Genomic DNA, 24,129 nt, shown 5'->3' on the forward strand with positions numbered 1-24,129 from the left:
CCCTTATAATTTTTTTTTGGTGCTACTACTTACGAAATTATCTTCACTACTTACGACTACATATCTAAATCTATCGAACGGAGCAAAAAAATGTGATTTTTTTTAAGTCGGGTGCCAAGTTCACATAGCCGCGTAAGTCCGTATCCTGTAGGAATATCGGGATACAAAGTTGCCTATATGTTATTCTAGTTGTCCAGCTGTCTACGTACCAAATTTCATTGCAATCGCTTCAGTAGGTTTAGCGTGAAAGAGAAACAAACACACACACATCTTTAAAAACTTTCTCATTTATAACATTAGTACGAAGTAGGATTCATCAGTAAATTGGATTTTACCAGCTTTTAAAGCTAAAATCTTTATACCGACATTGATTCCTAAACGGTCATTTCATCACACGTTTATGATAATGGTGTAATGAGGACAAAAGAATGGCAAGCAATTATATGGAAATTAAATATTTAGTTCGTCACAATAATAAGCCAATATTCCTCTCCGAAGTTCCATCTATTTATATATTAAGTCTTATCTAAATCTGATTAGTATTAAGTATGTTTTTATCAAAAAAAATCTTGTATTATGTTCTATGTATTAGCTATATAAAGCAATATTAGTCATAAAACCCATATCTTATCTTATAAACATCATTGTCATGTATAATTAATCAATTAATTCCTTTAATTGTTGAAATCATGCTGACATGGCATAATTTATCGTTATGTGTGCATTAACTTAGATGAATGTCGGATGGATGATACAAACCCAATACAAACGCATATTTCGAATGTAAAGTTTCATCCATAATGGATCAGCACTCAGTAGTTATATGTTGAAATATCGTTCCGCCCCGTCTTTGCTCTTTGTGTTAATTGTTTTAATAGTATGAAAGATATTTTTATAAATACAAAACTAAACAAAGATTGAAAATTATTACTTGATTTCATTGTGTGACTGTGCATTGTATATTAAAGAGTTTATAAATAAAATAAATAACTACATTAGTTTTAAAAAAACAATAATTGAATATAAACAATTCGAAGGATTATGGAGCTTGTATCATACTAAAAAGATTACGCGAAAAAGATCATTCTTTTTATGTTTTTTCGTACCGTGTGATTGAAGATGGAGTCGAAATAAAATGATGCATACTTCAATGTATTCTTGCATTCTTTGTTTTTATTTTAAATTATGATGCCTTTCCCATCGCTTGTCCATTAAATTGACTTATGTTGCGATGTAAGCAGACATTATCAGGCGATTCATTATTTCGATTGCATATTTATGGCTTAATTTTTATAGTCGACTACTTGTTTCCTAAATTCGTCTCTCTTACTCAGCGAACACATATTTGCCATTAATCATTCGTTTTTTGGATTAAACTCTAGTGCTAGCTAAAACGCAGTGATAATTTGTGCATTGTATCTTTTATTAATAATGACGCGTTCGGTGCGTCAGGTAACTTAAGGGTACTTTGTTCAACGTTGCGACCTAGGATTTTTAGAACGAACTTAATTTAATGCACTAAGACGCTATTACTTCTGAATTTCCGGTAAACCTAGTAGACCGTTCTTAGGCATTTTATCGTGAAAAACCTACATTTATTTTGTTTTCTAAGGATAGTGTATTCTTAAGCATCATAGTCCCTTGGGTATGCGTTAATATCCCTTCATACTTCATGCCATGTACTTTTATTTATATAAATAATGTTTCATCTTTCCAGGTGGCCTGGGCACACGGCATTGGGTAACATTCATGCTGTTTCTGGGCATGGCAAATGCGTATATCATGAGAACGAACATGTCCGTCGCGATCGTAGCGATGGTGAACCACACCGCGCTGCCGGTGGACAAGGAGGCAATGGATACTGAGTGCGGGGCTGTTGATGGCAATTCTACTAAGGTGGGTTCTTTGGAATATGAAGCGAGATTGGGTTATGATTACAGAGTATTTCTCTACCATATAGCCAGGCTTTTCATCTATTATTGAAGTGTCGCTCTACTAATGTGCAGTGCAACAAAATTTATGCTGTTAAGGTGAGCTATGGGGGTATGATAAACGTGAAAAAATTTACTCTCTCTAAAGCAAAACTCTGTAGATATTGATTTAGTGTTCTTCCACCAAAGAGCTACATTAGACTGATTCTTTTATTAAACTGCTTTGAGTAAAAAGTAAGCACGAGATCATCAGCCTAGATTTTGCCTTAGGTTTAGGCTTTTATTGTGGGAGAGAATACGAAATTTGTATCTTTTTTGTTTTATCAACTGTCTCTCATCCTTTGCTACCCAATGAAAAAAAATATATATATATTAACTGAATTACAAATCCATTTTTATACAACACCACATACTTTTTTTTGCTGAAAATTGTCATATGAATAAAAATTTACTCCAAGAAAGACCATAAAATTCTCTTATCTTTAATTCCATTGCATCTTAAACATCGAGAGCCCAAATGCAAATACGATATCTCTGTTTACTTCTTTCAGAAATATGTGTTTAACCTGGTTTTAATTTACAGGAGGTGTTAACTCAAGATGGCCAATTTGTTTGGAGTTCCACCCTCCAGGGCTATATTCTTTCATCATTCTTCTATGGATATGTTATTACTCAAATCCCCTTCGGTATCCTGTCCAAGAGGTAAGACCTTAGATTTGTACCTAGGCTTAAAATTCACGTCTATTTAAAGTTGTAATTTTTTTTTATTTATATATTAAGTTATGTGGTTTGGATATTATTTTCATGTAGAAATGAGTTGCATTATATCAGAAATATTATGTTTAAGGGGATTTAAATGGAAGTTTTTATTTTAATAAAAATATTCGTATCAAACTTATCTGACTAATTTGATTAAACTTCAATCAATATATATGATTGATTCATAATTATTTTCACTTTGAAAAATGCTTATTCTCGTTAAATAATTTAATCTGAATGTAAACTTCATTATGATTGATTGATGATACTCATAAAAATTCACAAACCAGCTTGTTTATTCCACGAATAAACAATTTCATTTAAACAACACAGCTATGAGGTTGTTAACGAAAAAGTGTAAGTAATAATTTCTAAATTTAGTTAGTGAAATCGTAGCCAAAAGTGCTAAAAACGGTACATCACGTGCGTTGGTTATACTTAGATAATGTACTGGAAAAAAGTGGTGTGAAATTATTCACTTCGAAAGCTTTCGGCTAGGCGATTTATTGAGTATCTTCCATGGACGTAATATTTATTTTCTATATTTAAAATACAGAAATAAAAACTTACGTCAATGTTGCAATGTGGAGCATAGATTATATAAAGCAGCCAGTAAGTGAAGCATTGCTCGCTTCTTATTCGAATTTATTAGTTTACGTGAATTGAGTTTTATTTTATTGAATGTATCTCTGGTCGATCTGTAGCTTCCAGCTTAAATAGCACTACCCTTATCGAGCTTTATTAATTATGTGTAATAGAGTAAAAACTGCTTTTACTCACTGTTTTTAAATTTAGAAACTGTAGTCACATTACTTCACTTAAAAGGTGAAATGTTGCCATACTAAAAATGTTTATTAAGACACTTATATTTTTCTTAATTTATTGCCAACTGTCTACACGTCTGTCTATTTCCTCTATTGACTATATTTGTCCCAGGTTCGGAGCCCGTCTGTTCCTCGGTGTAGGAATGTTGATCAACTCCGTTTTCGGTCTGCTGGTCCCAGTAGCGGCTGAGGCTGGTTACCCTTGGCTTATTCTGGTCAGATTTATCCAGGGATTGGGAGAGGTTAGTTATCAATCATATAGTAATCGGTCATAAAGCTGAAGCGTTTATATTGAGACTTGTGAGAGTCATACTGTATAAATATCTTTTCTTATTTTTTGATATAGTTTTAATAAATTTTTATTATTTAGTCATATAAATCAATTCAATAATGTGCTAAAGTGAATGTACCAAAAAGCCCAAACATTCAGACCGTTTAAAGGGATAAAAGGTTATTTATTCAATTCATGAACAATTGACGACTGACTGAAACTTATTCAATATCAGTGGAATTTGACTTCAAGTTTTAAAATAAATTTATGATAATTAAATTTTAAATAATATTTTATTTATTATGTTAAATAATATTATTAGATGGCGTGGCTCACTCTCCGATATTATTTAATTAAGCTTTCGCCAATTCGTTATTAGCTGTAAAAGTAAATTGGAGTATTTCATTAGTTTCATTTGTAAAATATTCGTCCACAGGGACCCATAGTCCCGTGTTCACACGCGATGCTAGCAAAATGGATTCCACCCAACGAAAGAAGTCGGATGGGAGCAGCTGTATATGCCGGTAAGGATAGTCTTGTTAACAAGGAGCAATTACAAAAATATATTAATTTTTATATTAAAAGATTTCCATATTGCCATGGGGAGATTATGTGATGGGATATTTTCTTTAGCAACACCGAAGCATCACATTAAGACATGCAATTCTTATACGATACTAGCTGCACCCGGCAAACGCTGTTCTGCCTTACTCTCATCATTTAGATAAGCACAAAAAATTTCATCAAAATCGGTCAAGCCGTTTCGGAGGAGTATGGCAACGAAAACTGTGACACGAGAATTTTATATATATAGATATTATTGTGTCTATGATTTAGTCAGAATACGAATTTTGTTACAATGGTAATTGGATTGTCATAGTATGTTAATGGAATCGTAATGGTGTGTCATCACTATATGAGTTTGTATGCTTAGATCTTTAAAATTACGTAACAGATGTTTTTTTAATATATATCATCGATTCAAGAGGAATTTATATGTATAATAACATAGAAAGAAATGGGGGGAAAAGGGTTATACTTCGAATTTAAGACGTGCGAAGCCGCGGGAAACGCTAGTTTTTAGAAAACCTACTGATCTTCCCATACCGTTTATTCCTATTAACCTTTCTAGAACAAATATCTTAATATTCTAGAAAGGAATTAGGAAACCATTATATATTGCATATTAAACTTAATTTTTCCCTGTCAGGTGCCCAATTCGGGACGGTTATCTCGATGCCGCTATCGGGCCTGCTCTCCGCGTACGGTTTCGCCGGCGGCTGGCCGTCCATCTTCTACGTGTTCGGGCTGATCGGCACCGTGTGGTGTATCGCGTTCCTGCTCTTTGTGTCCGAAGACCCGGAACAGTGTCCCAGCATCAAGGAGGCGGAGAAGAAGTATATATTGAACTCGTTGTGGGGCGCGGCTGGGTCTAGCGTGAGTGTTTGACTATAATTTAATTTTTGTTTATTTCTTTCTTACAATTAGCTCCAACAGTAATTTTTTCTACTTTCTAGTCTGTCGTTTTATCTTTAAATGAAAGTAAGTAAGTGTAAGTGTATATTTAACAATGTATAATTTATTTATTACATAACATCATTTGAATTTCGAAGAGCTATTTTCCATAGTTTCTAAATGTGGTCAAAATTTATTCTCATTATGTTTAAAAATTGCATTGTCTGTATCTAGGAGATCAAGAATTAAAAAACTCCCGTACAACATGCACAATCATCTCTTCCTTAACTATGTATGTCAATACATCCCTATAACACGTCACAAATCTCGAAATATACCATCTCATACTCATTCCAGTCACCACCAATCCCGTGGCGCAAGATCCTGATGTCAATGCCGTTCTGGGCGATCATGCTGGCGCACATGGGACAGAACTACGGCTACGAGACGCTGATGACAGAATTGCCGACATTCATGCGTCAAGTGCTGCACTTCTCTATCAAGGATGTGAGTTGAAGTATTCTAAAATTACACTTAATTAAGAGATCTACCAAGCCGCCCATTGTGGTGGTGATAGCTTGGTGTATTATATTTATTAATTTATTCCATTCACTTGGACTTTTTATTGGTCAGAGTTCAATGCATCAATAATTAATTATCTCTCATATCGTAAGGAATTACTTCAATCGTATATTACCTGGTAAATAATTTAATATTAAATATGAAGCAAAATCGGCAACCGTTAAATTTCATCGTTAAATTGTCAAATTAAATCACATTGTGGTTGACAAATGACAAGCTCGTTCGCGCGCAAATTAGCCATTAATCACGCGGGCTGTCAAAAGGTCAAGTGGCCGGGTCAAGTAATTGGACGAATCAAGTGAATTATGAATCACGGCGGTGGTTGTATGAAATTCATGAAATGTTGAACATGTTAAGAATGTAAATTACATTAAACGGTTAAATAATATATACATTATACATTCCTAATTTTAATTTATTTAATAGGGTGCTTTTTACATTTTCTAATGTGGAATTATTCCTATTTTTGTTATTCCACTACTCTTTTATATTCTTTGGATGAAATTGTGTACACTATAGTAGTTTAGTTGTTGAAGGACATGTTAAAAAAGTATATTGATAAAAAGTAACTCTACAATCTTCATACGGGGTCAAAGTCCATAGTCCTCGAATTAAACAAAAATGAGTTCTACACGCGTGTTTTAAAGTTGACATTATCATTTGTTGTTTCTGTGTCTAATTTTATCCTAGACTCCCATTGACTGCGTTAAATTATAGCTCACGTTTCATTTTCAACGTCACGCTGACGTCAGCACTTGATAAATAATTATTCATAATCGTTTGTTTGTGTGTTTTTTAATGATCAAGTTGATTTCTAGGTAAATTACGCAATCTAACCTACATATTACATTAAACTAAATAAGGAATTCGATTAATTTACTACTAGATTAAAAAAAATCAATTTATATGGTTTAGATATTTAGAGTAGAGATACTAGTTTTATTATTCATCAAACACGCAAAAGATTTAATGATGAAACAAAGAAATTACAAATGCAAGATTGCGCGAAAATAACGAAAAAATAAGTACATACTTAAACATTTTATATACGCCAGCATTAGAAGAGAAAATTAAAAAAAAATGCTCTTATAAAAAATAGGAGAACTTATCAATTAATAATTAATATCTTTTATTTCAGAATGGTTTCGTGTCAGCCCTCCCGTATCTGTGCATGTGGTTGTTCTCAATGTTCATCTCTGTGGTGGCCGACTGGATGCTGTCCAGTGGCAGATTCAACCACACCCAAGTCAGAAAGATCATTAACAGTATTGGTGAGGATTCATTGAAGTACGAGTGAAGTCGCTATGCCTTTACTCATAGCTGTATTAAGCCTTTTATTTTTAGAGTTTTTAAAACACAGTAATATAATAAATGTGAAAGTGTGTTTGTTTGGATGTTTGTCCGCCAGGCTAAAACTACTGAACGGATTTCGATGCAATTTGGTATACAGACAGGGTATAATGGTGATAGGATACAATTTATCCCGATTAAATGCTCCCTTGGGATATAACAGGAATCTTGATATCCGGGCGGAGCTGCGACGAGCGTCTAGTGCTTTATAAATCAGAAAATGTTAAAGAATAGAAAAGCTTATTTCACGAGGCGGGATTCGAATCCGTCCATTTATAAGGCATTTCAATTCTATAAAACAAAAAATTAAACTTATGGTATATTTTGTGTATTACTATTATTGCCTCTTTAACAGTGATCAGAATGTTCTAGTGTATCTACATTTCCCAGGTTAGCTGGTGTTTAAAAATTTTTTATCAAAATTTCTTCCTTTCCAGGTGAATACGGTCCAGCAATTGGTTTATTCATCGCAGCGAACACGGGCTGTAATCCCGCGGCTACTGTGGCCATACTTGCTGTAGGCGTGGGTCTCAACGGCGGTATTTACTCGGGTTTCAAGGTACGTTTTTAATCGAAAATAATTAGAAAATGGTCGTTTTCTCTGTATGTTTTTATTTCCTCAGTCTGTTTGAGCGTTTAAGCAATTTCTTGCAATATGCAGTAAACATTTAGTAGTAATATTCTGGATCTTTCGTAGTTTGTAGTAACAGTGAAAATATATATGTAATGAATCTATTATAAACAATACGTTTTTATACTCTTCAAACTTACTTACAATTTTTTTTTTATTTATAGAGAAATTCTGGAACATTCCATAATCTAAATAAAAATTTCTTGTTTAGGTGAACCATTTGGATATATCGCCTCGTTTCGCTGGAATTCTGATGGCATTCACCAACTGCCTCGCCAACTTGACCGGTTTACTGGCTCCCATCGTCGCTGGATATATAATTGAAGGAAAGGTAATAAGCTAAAAGTTATCTCTTACAAATTACGACAAACTAAGCATTTATAGTAGAGTGATGTGTGAAGGAAATTTTTATTATGAATACTATCAGAGGAGTATTAAAATATATTTTGATGGATATAAAATATGCGGTGATAAGATTTTTCTTCAATATGTATCGTAAATTGAATCTGTTTTATGGTACTTAAAAAAAAATTGTATATGAAATGATGAGATGTGATTGTGATTTTTAAAGAAAGAAAAAAATAACTATACAAAATTATTGTTGTACATTAAATTCAAACATTTTTTACATTTAAATCAACCAAATTTATTCTTCCCTAAAATAACAAATCCAAACAATTTTTATTCTTTCAGCCGACACAAGCACAATGGAGGAAAGTATTCTATATCGCTGGCGGAATTTACATATTCTGTGCGACATTCTACAATCTGTTCGGTTCAGGAAGGCGGCAGGACTGGGACAACCCCGCCGACGACGAAGCGAACGCTAAGAAAGCCGCAGATAAAAAAGCAAAGAAGAATGCCGCCAAAAATGAGAACACAGCGGAGACCGCGCAATAGATTATAGCAGCTTGGCGGGCTTGAGAGATTGACAGAAAACAATGACAGTTGCCAGCTGTCAAATAATCGGAGGGAAACTTTTATTTATTTTTTATTTATCTGAAGATGACATTTTTCTTTGCAGGTTGGCTTCTAAATAAAAATATAATAATCGCGTCTCTCACGTTCGCCTTAAGCTGATAGTGATACGAGTTGCAAAGTTTTAGAGCTTTTAGGTGAGACTGTTAGCTAATTATTTCCATTTCTTCTTCTCCTTCTTTCAAGTGTAACGTCTATTTACGATAGTGCTCTCTCGCTCCACCATATCTATATAATACGGTAGAATGAGAGAACATGCTTTTTCTGTACTATGAATTTCAGTTTTGTTAGCTAGAAGGCTAACATTTTTTACTTAAGAGCATTTAAATCAAAAGTATTCTGTACTGTTTGAATATTTCAGAAAAATCACACGTTACATTTGTTCTATGCATACAGTCTATACCTGGTCAATGTGTTTTGTACACAAAATACATAAAAGACGCACATCATTGGGGCTGTGATATCTTGAGTAGTTCTTTGGACTCGTATCATTTTTATTTATTAAATTAATTAAGTATTTATATGTAAAAGTATTATAACGCTTGAGTGTAGATGAATGCGAGGTGTGTGTTAATAAAAATGAACTTTTGCTTGATACATAACTATGTAGTCAAAGCTTTGGGCCAATATTATATATCATAGAAAATTAGTCTATGACATCGTGAATAAAAAACATTTAAATCTACAATGGTTACATTAATGAAAGACCTCTTAAATTACTTTGTACTGTATGTCATAAACTATAAGATGATTTATAATATGAGTCGAAAAGTTCATTTAAAATTAACACAATTATTTGTTAAGTAAGTGACAATGGGTCCAACTGTTTTAATGTTACCGTCCAAGCCAGTGAATTTTCAGAACCCCTGCACTAATGAATTTAAAGATCAATATGAAATATTATACGGACTATAAAAAAACAGTGTGGATTTTGATACATAAATATGCAGTTACTCGAATACAATAATTTTGAGAATCACTAGTTCTGACTAATTTAATAGAATTTTTTTTGGGTAATTATTCTTTAAACGATTTTTCGAATTATTTTACCCTGCCTAATATAATGAAGCCATGTTTTGTCTTGCATGAAGTTACTGGCGTCAATAATTTTGAAAAAATTACATTAATTTGAGATCTCGTGTTGCTTCATGCCACACTCCAAACTACTAAATTCAATTTTCGAATTACAAACCATATAGTCTGTGCTCTTGAGTTAGTGCCAAACGGTAATTACCTATAATTTGAATTTATTTTAAATGTTTAGTATTCGCTTTAAGCAAATGTTAATGCGTTAGATATGCAGATATTAATATAAGATGTAAATTATTTATCATTTTAGTTTTATTTTATTCATACCGTGCTCGGAGCTGATGTGATCATATTGTTAGTGTACATAAGCTAAGTTTGGCTTATGATATGCTAAATTACCATAGACAAATTTTATATTCATTTTAGTATTTTGTCATAGACATTAATATATATTGGGTGATATTATTCTAAAATAGACCTTTGTACCAATTTATAGTATTAATATTTTCTGAGAAAATTGCCAATGACAGAAGTGCCTCGTATAATATTAACTATTAGATGATCCAAAAATATATTAACTATTAGATGCCGTGTGTAACATGGAACAACATTTCTGTATTATTCCTGTAACTTTTAATAAATGCTTTTAAAATTTTCAAGAAAATAAACGAGGTTTTTAAGTATGCTGTCGTTTTATTTTAACAATTTAATTTAGAAATCGTTAGTTTATTTTAAGAAACTAGTCATGTGCATTGAAGTAAAAACTAGGTGAGTAAATATCATGACTAATATAACAGAGGTAGTTGTGATGTTGCAGGGGGATGAAACAATTTCATGAACAGCTGGATCATTTTAAAAATTCTTTGATCCTTGCATTATGGATCCCCGAGTACTATTAGCTATACGTTATTGTACCACAGATTATATAATATGTTCTATAAATTGTGTGTGCGAGTGGGGATTGCTACAAATTGTGTAGGGAATGTAAGCGCATTAAGAATATGAAGGTGAAGATGAATTGTACAATAAGGATCAGTTCTACCTAAAAGTTAAAAGGGTAGACTCGTGGAAGTAAGCAATACGCTGATTTTAATACTTTAAACTTTTTCAACCAATGGCAGTTAATACTTGTTTAAACATTGATTACTTTTGTTGACACTCATGGACGTAGTATTTTAGAACGTCCATGAAGACGACATTGACTAATCCGTCACGGTCCTGTATTCTAACATGGTATAAATAAAGACGTTCTTTATTTATACCATGTCAAGTATAATTTTAGACCAGGCTAAACTGGCTATGACTTGATACACTAAGTAACGATATTTAATAAGCTTATGTAAACAGTAAATAAAAATGCAAATTCTAACCCAATTATATATTTTAAGCCTAAAATACTTAAATGTACATGAATTATAAAATCTGCTTATCCCACAACTTTAGAATAATGCTGCAAACTAAACGCTCCAGTACCAACGCGACATGGTTGCCCGATCATAAGGCAACTCGAAGCAGACCGAAGACTATCAGTTTTAGCATTAAGTACCGCTTCCTTCAAAAATATCAAAGACGATTCAAAGGACATCTGCTGCAACGGCGAAGACGAAGCTTCCATGCCCTTGCGACTCATTGGTTCAAACACTCCATTATACGTCATATAATCAGCGACCAAAGACAAATGCCTCGGATCAACTGTAATACCGTACACATTAAACACATTTTGAATTTCTTTAATTATCACTTTATTAGCTGCTTCGATGCCGTACGTTCTAGCAATCGCGTGAATATCGTTACTATATAGCTTATTCAAATCTAACATGTTATTGTATTTGAACATTTGGACGATGTTTATTCCTTCTGTCTTCAGGTATAGAACTCCCTTTTCTTTATTGGTGATAGCACGTTTTATGTTCTTGATCTCATAAATGACGGATTTCATGGCGGCCTCGCGTAATGCTTGAGAGAGATCGACTTTTAGGAAGCTAATTGGGAATAGAACTGTTAATTCGCACCATTTATAGGACTTCGTGTCAAAGGTGTAGTTTGTAGCATCACTAATGCGCTCAACGACATCTGCCATAGACTTATTGTGAGCGGCTGATACTTTTCCCGAATTGTCTTCTTCGTCTTCTTCTATATCCTTGAAGCTTTGTTCCTCATTTTCTATTTCTATTTCATCATCGGACTTTTCTTCTTCCTCAGATTCGGGATCATCGTACTCCTGCTCATCTGCTTGTTTTTTGCGGATTTTCACCTGGAAGTAGAAATACGTGATTTAAAATTACAACCTGTTTTATTTATCTGAGACTACATGAGCGAAAAGCGTATTTTAAAATGCAGTGAATGATTAACTACATACAAAAACACAAGAAAAATCTATGATATGTTTCAGGATTATGCTAATTGGATAATAATATATTGAAAATAGAAGAGAGAGAAAAATCACAAAACCATCTCTAAACATATCTTCTAGCGATTAGAAAGTCGGCAATGGAGCAGGTGGGTCGCCTGATGGCAAGCGCTACCACCGCATATAATTTGGAGAGGCGAAAGGCCGATTTAAGGCCTTACGCCTCCACAGATGAACTAGGTTTAGTTGACCTCCTCACGACGAAGACGACACGACACAACATTTGCACAGGGCCTATGTCTATGCAAATGGATTGGATTGATGTAGGGAATAAGGTAAAGGACTGGAACGTTAACGATTAGGATTTCGGATCTCCGAAACTCACCGACCGAACACGGTAGCATATGCAAATGCTGCTGTGTGTCGTTCAATTTCATGTCATCCTTCTATGTGGTTGTGATTTTTTAAAATGATCCAGCTGTTCATGAAGGAAGCACGACAATATAAATAAATAATAATATTGTATTATACAAATCGATATTTCATATAACAGAAAGAATTAAGTATTATGAATAATTATTTATATGCTTCTGTTTCCACATATTAAAATTACCACCACCAACGAAAAAAAAAACACAAACTCACGTCAGTATTGTCGTCATCATCGTTAGGTCCCTCTTCGTCCGAGCTATCGGCTGGGTCTGCTCCGGTCGCTGTATCCGGCTTTTCTTCAAAACCCTCATCATCTTCATTATCATCGTCAGCAGGACCTCTCCTTTTCTTTTCCTTTTCTGTCGACCACAAGACACCACAAGTGGCTTTAGCTTGTTTACGAATATGCGTAAACATTTCCGAGAAGAACTTATTTTGCATGTGCTTTATTATTTGTGCTGGTTTTATAACATATTGCGTTTTGAATTGGGAGTGTGGTAGAAATACGAATCGCATCGTTGTCTTCAACTGTCTATTTGGTTTTGTCACAATTTCACATTCTACGTTTATCTTTTCTAATACGTCAGCTACGGTGACTCTATTCATTTTCCTTCTTAATTTTTCAGCTTTACGAGTTAGGTCTGAAATGTTATCAAGGAATGGTATATCCATATTTGGTGTTTTAAGGTTTGCCGATGCAGTCATGAGAATTTCTCTGAGACGTGGTATACCGAGTGTGACGTTCATATCACCTCTACCGGCGAAGTGGAAGGTATTCAGTGTCATCTGAGTGGACGGCTCTCCTATAGACTGTGCCGCAAGCAAGCCTACAGGCTCACCAGGAGCTGCCATAGAAGCTAAATATTTTGCATTCATTACTTCCTTGAATTTATCATCATCGGTTATTTCTCTAAATATGTTTTGATCACGATTTTTTAGATAACTTTGAATAAGGTCATCAAGTTGTTCATTAATAACACCGAATTTATATTCAGGCGACATTTTACTTGGAATTGGCTCTGGGCATTGCTTCCTTGTGTATTCAGCTCTTTCTTCATCGTCCAATGATCTCCACATTTTTTCAAGCTCCCAATAATATGGATCACGAGTTTCATCAGTGGGTTTTTCATCAAGCGTTATATTTTTCCTTGCAATTGCTGAGAATTTAGCAAATCCACTGCTCCTTTCTTTCTCAAACGGACTTCCATACTTTTTCTTCCATTTCTTTAATGACTTTTTCGCTTTTATTATTACTTTGTCTTCTTCTTCCTTAAGTTTTTTGATAATCGATTTACTAATCACTGCATTTACATTCATGTCTAGGAATGGAAATTGGTCTTTTTTAATATATTGACATTTCAGTACATCAAGTCCATCTTCGCCATAAGCAAATTGAACGACGCTGCCGTCAGCATCCCGAACCGTGTTATCATACGCCACACTGAGACCTTCGAGATGTTTGATTAAACACCTTTGCAAATAACCAGAACGACTTGTTTTAACGGCTGTATCAATTAGACCTTCACGACCAGCCATACAATGGAAGAAGAACTCTTGTGGTTGAATTCCTGTCATAAATCGACCATCTATAAAACCACCGGCTCTGGGTGTTATATCATACGGAGGAAAACTAGGCAAGGATCTACCGGACATCATCAGTGGAGGTCTTTTGCCTTCCAATTCAATTTGTCCCAACAAACATGAAATCTGCATAGTGTTAACTGTAGATCCTTTAGCACCCGATTGAACCATCAATTGAAGATTGTTATATGGGAATTTCTCTAATAAGCCTTGAGTTAAACAGACAGTATTTATGTTATTTGTGTACGAATCAAGCACGTTTTTGTATTGCCTATCTAAATTCGCCCTAAACTTCGGGTCTTTATTCATCATATCTCCAATGGTTTCTTTTATCTTATTTTCGTCAGTATCTGCCGGTAATTCTGTTGCTTTAACAGCTGCGAGTTTACCGACCTGTCTCACCAAACGGACAATTTCTTCCCTTTTCTTATCTGCTTCTTCTACGACTAGAATATCTTTGACGCCGAGAGTGAATCCAATCCATTGAAGATAGAAAGTAAAAACTTTAGAAAACGAACTTAAAAGGGCACTTGAGCTATCTCCACCATACAACTCGTACATGCAATGCACAAGACCATAGGGTGTAGCACCATAATGAGTTTTGTCCAATACACCACTCAAAAGTTCTCCTTTTCTTATTATCACTTCCGCTTCAGACATTTCATTAGGATTAGAAAATGGTATACCCCCCGCTTTCCAAGGTCTACCTTGTGACTTTTGCCAAGCTTTAGAACTGATTTTCGCTTTTCCTATTAATGACAAATATGGTTTGCCTTTTGGGATATTGTTTATAATGATAGTAGAAAGAATTTGTTTACCAGACCAGAGCATTACTGGTTTCAATATTGTAGGTGGTAATAGTTTTATTTCTCCTTTATGATTTGCTAGAGCTTGAAAAACAAGTTGATGATAATCAGATTTATTGAAGAATGTCCCTCGCAAAGACATTCGTACACCTGAAATTACATGATCTTGAATTAAACCACTCAATGGTGTCCCATCCTTTGGTACTAAATATTGATGGCGTACTGACATAATGTTATAAGCCTCACTTCTAGCAATTTCGTTCTGCGGGAAATGTGCATTCATTTCATCACCATCAAAATCTGCATTGTATGATTTACAATTAGCGTAGTGTAATCTAATAGTTTTCTCTCCCTTGAGAATTCTAGCTCTGTGTGCCATCATACTAGGCTTGTGAAGAGAAGGCTGTCGATTTAATATTAAAACATCACCATTTATTAAATGTCTGTGAACAATCTTTAAACCAGTTTTCTTGTATTCTTCAGGAGTAAGTAATCTTTTAGCCAGACTTTTTCTTTTCTCTATGGAGTCAGGTGGAATTCTTATTATTCGTCCATTCTTAATTTCTAACTTTTCAGCACCTGGGTGGACATTAGGGCCATTTATAACCATTTTTCTTAACTCATCAACATTCCATTCAGTTACTGGTACAGGGTATGTGAGTTTTGTAGCAAAAACATCCGGCATTCCTATTTCATCTATATCCACATTGGGATCTGGTGTGATGACAGATCGAGCAGCAAAATTGACTCTCTTTCCCATCATATGCATTCTTATAATACCCTGTTTCTTTTCTATGATTTGTTTGAGACCATAAGAACTGGCTTTCGGACCACTACTGCTGAGCAAGTTTTGAGCATTCACCTGTAATTCTTGCCACAACGTATGCAATTTTTCAGCTGGGGACTTGCCATATGTACCTTCGTAACTTTTCCTTGGTTCTGCATCCAGATTATCTATGGTTTTCTGTGGATCATGACTTTTTAATACTTGTAGGACCACTCTAGCTGTGTAGGCCTTTGCAAGAATATTTTTGTAGACATTATTGTGGGGGTGTTCAACTAATTCGCCCTGCACTACATTACATGGCCGAACATTTGGTGGTAAGACAGGCAATACTTGCAAAAAGAATACATCTGTAACAGGTTTCAGGTTTGTATGCTTCAATAAAGGAAGACAGTACTTCAATATATCTTCATCATTCTCAGCAATAGCGCTACAATTCTGTTTCAACTCATCTGGCATTAATATTTTTAGCCCTTTTGATCCTGTATCTGCCGTTGTATTGTACATAATTTTATTGTCTGTTGTTGTGACTTTTATTAACTTGCTTCTGCAGAATATGCATGTCCTAGCTGTATTCATTGATTTAAAATAAAAATTAATAATCTTGGTTCTCAATTTATCTGTGTTCTTATTTTGGAAAGTCTTTGTTACACCATCTGTCTTCTTTAATAACTTTTGGTATTTACGAATCATTTTGTGTGGCTTGTCTGGACTACTGGGCTGGCCTTTTTCTTTAGTATCAATAACAAGGTTCTCTAAATCCAAAGCAGCTGTCACATAGCCTGCATCTATTAAGTCCAGTTGTAACTTCAATATAAACTTTATTTTATCATCCATTTGAATTTTATGGCATTTTAAGCAGGAAACCCGGAACAATGTGTATACATTTTTAATATAGAGTGGATTTATAACACACAGAGGTAGTTCAATGTGGCCAAAATGACCAGGACAGTGTAACATTTGGTTATTACAAGTTGCACAATAGTCATTTCTGTCTCTTATCGGGCCCATAGCAGGGTCGTATAACCCTCCAGGTGTAGGGTAACCCAAAGTATCAAAAGTTGTTACATTGGTTATTTTTACAACACTCAATTTCTTGATGTCTTCATCAGTGAATGTTAGAAACTGGATAGATTCAGGATCAACAGACGTCAACCCTTTTAAGGCTGACGAAAAATTTGTATCAATGTCCATCTTTGCAACCTACTAACAAATAAAAAAATTATATATCTACTGAAATTATTCGGCAACTAACCTCAACGTAAAAGAATTATGTATTATTATAAAAATGTAGCCATTTGCCTTACCGCAGATTAGCATTTAATTATTATATATATTTTGAGCGATAAATTGTTAAGATTCCTAAAATGAATAATGATTTTAAGCTTTTAAAAGTCTCATAAAATTTATAAAATTATGTTTTTGTAAAATTGTCAAAGTCAAGACCACATGTACATTGTTGTTGTGTGACATTTGATACAGATATCAAACAATTGACAAGTTTCATATTTATCAACACAGATAAAAATAAATCGATATTTGCAAAGATACAACACTAATACCTGAAATGCCCCAGGTACCTATATAATTAATATGATATGTACGTTTTCAAAAGAAACGTACATGTACCATCGCTTTCATGTTTCTTATATTTACTTGATTTTATTTTTTGCATTTGTTGTTATGTTTCTTTTTAATACCGGTTTATAACGTAAATAAATTATTTATACAAAACTATCCTGCAGTCACTCACGCTAGAGTCAACATGGCGTCGCAAGATGAAGTTGACGTATGTGAAAGTTGGGAGGATATGGACGAAATTGGTGTAAGTATAACTGTGAAAGCATATCTGGCACGTTGTTTATTTAGTCATTAATAAGTGGCAACTGTATCATGCTATAACTTCTTTGTTTCAGTTAGACCAGAAGATCCAGCTAATGTCAAGTGTCCCATCAACGACAACATTGAAAAGTTGCAAGGTTACTAACGTAATAGTGGAGGATAACGCGTGTATAGGCTCCCAGTGCATAATGCCAGAGCCAGCTATTCGTATATTAAAGCGGCCGTCTTCTATGTCGAGCGGCCAGCTCAACGGAGAGAACCGTGCCCGTCCTGTAAAAACTTTAGAACAAAGACAAAAAGAGTATGAAGAGGCCCGTTTGCGAATATTAGGGGAAGCTCGGAGCCCAGAAGACGTCATTGACGATAAGTATGTAGCACTAATTTTAGCGTTTTATCGAAATAATCACTAAAAATGTGCTAAGAACGTTTTTACTCCATAGACCATATTTGATGTTTACCTCGATGTTTATTTGTCCATTTCATAATCTATAACATATAATCGAAAAGTCAATAGAGTGGTAATGTATTCATTAGAGCTATATTTACTTATAAAGTGTCTTTCTATGAAATAAAAAACTTGCTACTATTTTTAGCTCAGTGACAGGTGACAACTACTTGTGAATACAAGTGTTCTGCATTTTCTGATGATATTTCGTGAAGTATATATTTATCCTCCATTAAATAATAAATTATTTTTTTTTTCTGTGGCGAAATCTACAAAATATGTAAATAGTATTAACTACACTAGTAGTCGATTCGCGCGTGCTGCTTATATAGCCTTCAGAGATCACGTACCCACCTATTGATTAAATAATATTTGAAATCAGTCCAGTAGTTCCTAAAATAAGCATATTCAAACAACCTCTTCAGCGTTATGTTACTGGTATAGATCTGTATCCAAATAAATCTCTTTTCAGCCTGAGCCGCTTGCAAGACAAACTGCAAGCCAACAATATAAATGACAACCCAAAGTCAACAAAGAATTGTCAAAACGATAATGCCAAAGGAAGGGAAAAGAAAGTTCTGGCTCGGTTGCCGCCCGGTGCCACTGCATCTGGTATATTCCCCTCCCCACCTCCACCAGGTGTGCTGGTGATAAGAACACCAAGGGGTCCTGACGGTACAAAGGGTTTTGTGCGGAGGTAGCATTATCTGATTATATTATTTAAAGTTTATCATAATCGTTATGACTGGTAACGCTTTGTGCCTGGTTTTACAATTTCTGTAAGTTTTTAAGCATCTAGTTATAAATAATATTATGGATTGTCATTGCCAAGTCTTGTGGCCTTGCATCTATGCAGTTATTATTTAAAATTGCATGTGTACCTAGTTGTTATTGACCTTTGTGTCAAAAGCTAGTGAAAGGTACAGAGTGATATGCTACTGCGAGTGCAATGCAAATAACTCAATATCAAATTGTACCTTTAAATGTGAATACACTAGATATGTTATTGTAAATGGAATTCAAATTAAAGTAGATTTAACAAAAAGTACTCTGTTTTGTTGAATAACTTCTATTTGATATATTTCCATTGTAAAAATTACATTTCCTATGTATTGTCACTGTCAAAATATCACTTGCTTTCTAAGGGCTATATCAGCGTTTGGATGGCAATTTAACAATAGTATGAGGGTATTTATAAAAAATCATAGAATTGTAATGAAAAGTATATATGGTACAGTTTGTTAACATAATCTTTATAAACATTTTACATAATTTCAGCGAGTACTTACAGATATTGTAAAATCATGTAAATATGCACTTTCTGGGGAACAATTATATTGTACAATACAATAATTGATGAAACTCCCATAGATTTTAATGTTATAGTCTCTTCGACTGTAAGAATTGACACTGTGCCTCATGTTATTTATATTTTGTCATTTAAATATTTTAATCGTCTTAACACACGCGTACAAACTGTAATAACGTTTGTATGCAGTTTTTATATAAGTATAAGGTTTTAGCTGAATACTATCACATGTTTTTAATTGCAACTACGATAATTATTTAAGTTTCTTTTTAAATTCTATACAGAGCAGTATTAGGATGAGGGGCCCCGGAATTGAGGCTCTTTAATCAATTTACTTTGTTATATGAGGAGTGAAAGTTAAATAATTGTTGTAGTTGTTATAGCAGTAAAGATTAAATTAATTATTTGTGTATAATTTCGTTGAATTAAAATAATTAGAACTGCTCTAAGATGCGCAACAACAGACATTTTATAGACCAAGTATAAATAAAAATACATTTTATTGCCGAAGTTAGCAATCAAAACCAAGGTCTTGGTGTCGTTGTGAAAATACCAATTTAAAGTTAAAAATTATTTGGTTTCTATTTACTTTAAATTTGCGTGAATGTTCCGATTGAAATTTACTTAAAAAAAAAAATCTTCTTTGTGAAGTTCTAATATCTATATGTACAGGCCAAAGGGTTTTGATGCTATAATGAACTACTAATATTTAGGTACAATTGTTTTGATTTTGCATCTCTAAGGAAATTAGTTGAAATCGCGTAGCTTTAATTTTAAGCATAGGCGTAATAAGAAATAATGATCTGCTATGTACAACTTACGTGATACAAAATCAGAATGATGTGTAATCACATTACGAATATTGTATAGCATCCATATTGTGACATCTAGTCATTGTATACTGTACTTTGCATGGGTATTTTTAAATTTAACATTTTATACACACTATAACGGTTTATGAGGCGTTTTGTTATTATTTTACTTGGAATATACCCTGCTTTTATATTGTGAAAATTGGATATTAATTAACGTAAAAATGGAGTGTTATCGTGTGTCAAGATATTAAAAATACAACTTGAGCATTCTTTGTGGGTTGTCCAATGTCGAAATGTTCTTAATATTCATCAAAAATACTTGTCGATGTTTTGTTATTTTCGTAAAAGGATTCCTCGCATACCAAATAATATTCTCAACCAAAATTTTACAAAACGATCAAAATGTAAATTATCGCAATTGGTATACGTAGGTTTGTAACATTCTTAATCTAGAAAAAAATTAGTTTTAAGGTAAACAATGGATTGTGATATAGTAATCTAATTACAAGCCTTGTGTTACATCTATTTTATTCTAATGTGCTTTACGTTTATATGACTGTCGCGGTGATTCTTTTGTAACTTTTCTGATATGGTTAAGATGCTAATAATTAGGTTTTAGAACCTATGCCGATTTTTATTAATTTGGGCCAATGTATTCTATTTGCGTGCTAGGTGTACCAATTATGTGAGAAATACCAAAATATTTCATGTGACTTAAGAATCACCGCCATTTTATATTGAATGGGTTCGTACTCATTGTATATCACATAATAATTATATAAAACCGAACGCACAATAACGTATACATTAGAGACATGAATTTTTATGCGTGTTCAAAATTTTATACAATATAACGTTTTTACCTGAGACAGACAAGGACAATGTTGAATAATAAAATAATATTAAATTGTGAATTTTTAAGCGCATTTACTTTCAATTTTATGTTCCTTAAAATGTGTGAATGTGTGTATATGTTACGCTCAAAGACCAAAAGCGCAAATCCGCGAAAAAAAAACTCACAATGCGTCGTGGTCAAAGTAAAACTATGAATTTTAAATTATTTCCAGTAATATAGACCTATCCGTCGTGTTATGGTTAATTTTTATAATGAATTTCATTGTCACAACGCGTCTTGATAGCATTGTCAATAGCATATCGACCACGACACGAATTTGGTATGGTATTTCTATGATTATCACAACACGTCGAGAGTATTTTCATTAGGGCCATAACAATTTCACGTTGTGGATCTTTTACTATTGCGACGCGTTGTGAACAAATTTTTTGCTCATTGAGTGATTTCGATCTTTGAGCATAACACAGGTACCCATAATAAATTCATGGATGATACATTTTATATTTCTACTGGATGACATAATAATAAGTGTACAATAATGTAATAAATACATAAATTATTAGGAGTGTAATTCCTTAATATTTAATTTTAAACTTTTTAAATGACATCGTTTCATCGCATCATATTGTTTGTAGTACTAAAATTTGTAAATAGTAGTTTATTTACATGATTTAATGATAATCGACGAGTTTTAGTGCCAATTAATATATTTATTGCTTAATGCATTGTGAATTATTTTAACAAATCGGTGCTCGTTTAATCACAATGCCAATCACAGGCCGGAATAATTTCTGCTCATAGGAATGTTTCCTACAAGCATCGAATGGTTAAGGGACCCTTGAAAATATAGGGACTATACGGTAGTTATATAAACTATTAAATATTAAATTTTACACATCTTCAAATTATTTTATATTAGATTGCGGAGTAAAATATTCACACGTTATTTGGATGTTAAATTACTACTGTAATTTATACCGTTAACATCAAAATCTAAGGCTTTGTTAACTAACCTAGTATTGTTTTTCATTAGTATATGAATATCGTGGGAAGTATGAAATTAATTTGCTTCACACGAAACATAATATTTTGAACCAAAAAGCATAAATGAGATGAAGTTGTGATTGCAATTAGGTTTATACAAAAATCACCTAAATTGTGTTAAGCTTTACAGCTTGACATTGGTTTTATTAACCTAAACGTGGTCATGATAACAAACTTTTATTAGCTTTAACTTGAAATAGTATAAAATCGTTGCATTCAGCCAAATTCAGACTCAATATATCTATTGCTCACTATAAGTTTTTATTCAAAAATATGTATGGTGAATGTAAAAAAAAACAGGGGCCCCGGTAAAGGCCTAATTACGGGGCCCCTATTTTTAAAGTCTGACTCTGTAAATAGATTGAAAATAATTATGTTATATTGTAAACGCGGCTGTCCAAATTCGATATTAACTGTTAAGCTCACTACTATTCATTATTTTAAGCGATTTAGTATATAAATTTATATTTTAATTTAAAAAATATAAAAATTGTTAAAATGCTGTGTTTTATTATCCCACGATCAAAATAATTCTAAATTATTTATCATAATGATCATTTCATAATACTTAAAGTTTTGTTGAAAAATATTTATTAAGTATAAAACTATTTCATAACCAATGGACATAACGGATACGATTGGTTATAAAAAGTAAGGATAAAATCTAAAAAAAACAAATTTTGTGATAAAAAATTGGTGATACCAACAAACGAGAATGTAGATTTATTTTTATTGCTTCATCATGGTTATAAAATTAATAATTAATCTATGTATCCATTCTTACTTATTTGGCATGCAATGGAGCATCTAAATGGATTTATATATAAAAACATAGTATGTCGTATAATAATGACTGGAATAAACTCTGTGTTGCCTTTTAATATTGTTTCAAATTATAACGCGCTGTTTATTTGAGCGGATTTTTACTTGGATTGCGAGGAAAGGATTAACAATGAAAAAGTTATCTAAAGAACAAACTTTACAGTTTATTCCTTCGTGCCAAGAAATTTCATGTTTATGAAAGAAGATAACAAGAAGAATATATGTGAGAGAACGCAATTAGAAAGTTTAAAATTGGAAGATGTGAAACCTTATTTGATTCCTGAGCAGTACTGATCCTTTTGATCTCTCGCTAATCCAACGTCTTACCCAGTGTAGGGGGCCTATTAAGAGATATGTAACATGTAATAAAAAAAAGAAATCCCGAAAACGTAATTTCCTAGATGAAATATCAAGAATGAGTATTTAAAAATAACAGCTTTTGTTAATACACGAAGTCTTCGAATTCTATTTATTGTTATGTATGTATTTATCATAGATGTTACAATATATATTATGTATATATATATATATATATATATATATATATATATATATATATATATATATATATATATATATATATATATATATATATATATATGTATATGTTATTATTATTATTAAGTATTTTATTTTATTACTGTTTTTATCCGAGTTTCATTATTGCCTTATTTTTGCTTACCCATTTTTATCTTTATTTTCCTTTGTTGTTAGGGTTGCCTGGTAGAGATCGCTACCTAGCGATAAGGCCGCCCTTTGCGAATTTAATTTAAGTTTCTTTTGTTCGACTGCTTATTTTTGAATTTTTTACGCAATAAAGAATTTTCATTCATTCATTCATTCATTAGTAATATTTATGCCGATAAATACCAATAAATCATTTTTCATATAATCGTTTGTTTTGTTCATCATAACTGCAAGTCAGTTTCACTTTCTATTAAATTTTTTGCACGTTCGGATAAAGAATTAGAAAATTCTTTATTTTATACAAATTATGTAAATTTACATATAAATGAAAATTTATCAATCAATTCGACCGCTAGCAAACACCCATATTCGAAAAATATTAACTGCGGGTCGAACGTTCGTTTATTATTAAATCTTAAACATTCATTAACTATCAAAGACTAGATACAAGCTACATTTATAGCGATGATAAGGTATTAATTCAAAAATAATCGTCTAGTCGTACCAATATGCTAATGAACCAGTTTCCAAGTTTAGTTCAGTATA

At 32.9% G+C, this 24,129-nt stretch overlaps 3 protein-coding genes across 5 annotated transcripts in view; 2 read left to right on the forward strand and 1 right to left on the reverse strand.

Moving 5' to 3' along the window:
* LOC119830691 (putative inorganic phosphate cotransporter) overlaps positions 1–10,109 on the forward strand; it is a 57,831-nt gene extending 47,722 nt beyond the window's left edge. For both annotated transcript variants that reach the window (XM_038353789.1, XM_038353788.1), the window contains exons 2-11: positions 1,718–1,896; positions 2,515–2,633; positions 3,627–3,756; positions 4,222–4,309; positions 4,996–5,222; positions 5,598–5,747; positions 6,961–7,093; positions 7,610–7,731; positions 8,015–8,134; positions 8,497–10,109. In XM_038353789.1, coding sequence (XP_038209717.1) covers positions 1,718–1,896; positions 2,515–2,633; positions 3,627–3,756; positions 4,222–4,309; positions 4,996–5,222; positions 5,598–5,747; positions 6,961–7,093; positions 7,610–7,731; positions 8,015–8,134; positions 8,497–8,703 — 1,475 coding nt within the window. In that variant the 3' untranslated portion in view covers positions 8,704–10,109. The remainder of the gene's footprint in view (positions 1–1,717; positions 1,897–2,514; positions 2,634–3,626; positions 3,757–4,221; positions 4,310–4,995; positions 5,223–5,597; positions 5,748–6,960; positions 7,094–7,609; positions 7,732–8,014; positions 8,135–8,496) is intronic.
* Positions 10,110–11,185: 1,076 nt separating this feature from the next.
* On the reverse strand, positions 11,186–17,222 carry LOC119830677 (DNA-directed RNA polymerase I subunit RPA1). Of its 2 annotated transcripts, none has more exons than XM_038353757.1 (3): positions 17,071–17,222; positions 12,806–16,969; positions 11,186–12,064 (listed from the first exon to the last, which is right to left on the reverse strand). In XM_038353757.1, the coding sequence occupies exons 2-3, from the start codon at positions 16,955–16,957 to the stop codon at positions 11,237–11,239; spliced, it is 4,980 nt and encodes a 1,659-aa protein (XP_038209685.1). In that variant the 5' UTR covers positions 16,958–16,969; positions 17,071–17,222; the 3' UTR covers positions 11,186–11,236. The 2 variants fall into 2 exon arrangements, with proteins under 2 accessions (XP_038209685.1, XP_038209686.1); XM_038353758.1 differs by having other exon boundaries at positions 12,806–16,966; positions 17,071–17,219.
* A 288-nt stretch (positions 17,223–17,510) lies between these two features.
* On the forward strand, positions 17,511–21,189 carry LOC119830753 (SUZ domain-containing protein 1-like). The gene is made up of 3 exons (XM_038353880.1): positions 17,511–17,588; positions 17,680–17,972; positions 18,523–21,189. Exons 1-3 carry the CDS (start codon positions 17,529–17,531, stop codon positions 18,749–18,751), a joined length of 582 nt encoding a protein of 193 aa, XP_038209808.1. The 5' UTR covers positions 17,511–17,528; the 3' UTR covers positions 18,752–21,189.
* The last annotated feature ends 2,940 nt before the right edge of the window (positions 21,190–24,129 follow it).

The sequence above is a fragment of the Zerene cesonia genome, chromosome 12 (genome assembly GCF_012273895.1).
Source record: "Zerene cesonia ecotype Mississippi chromosome 12, Zerene_cesonia_1.1, whole genome shotgun sequence".
Lineage (NCBI taxonomy): Eukaryota > Metazoa > Arthropoda > Insecta > Lepidoptera > Pieridae > Zerene > Zerene cesonia.

Bases quoted from the DNA above. Each gene is read 5' to 3' on its own strand.
- LOC119830677 (XM_038353757.1), bottom strand. From the start codon at position 16,957: ATGGACATTGATACAAATTTTTCGTCAGCCTTAAAAGGGTTGACGTCT. The intron at 12,065-12,805 runs GTGAGTTTGTGT...TTCTACTTCCAG, and splicing joins ATGATGACGACAATACTGAC to GTGAAAATCCGCAAAAAACA.
- LOC119830753 (XM_038353880.1), top strand. From the start codon at position 17,529: ATGGCGTCGCAAGATGAAGTTGACGTATGTGAAAGTTGGGAGGATATG. The intron at 17,589-17,679 runs GTAAGTATAACT...TCTTTGTTTCAG, and splicing joins AGGATATGGACGAAATTGGT to TTAGACCAGAAGATCCAGCT. The intron at 17,973-18,522 runs GTATGTAGCACT...ATCTCTTTTCAG, and splicing joins GAAGACGTCATTGACGATAA to CCTGAGCCGCTTGCAAGACA.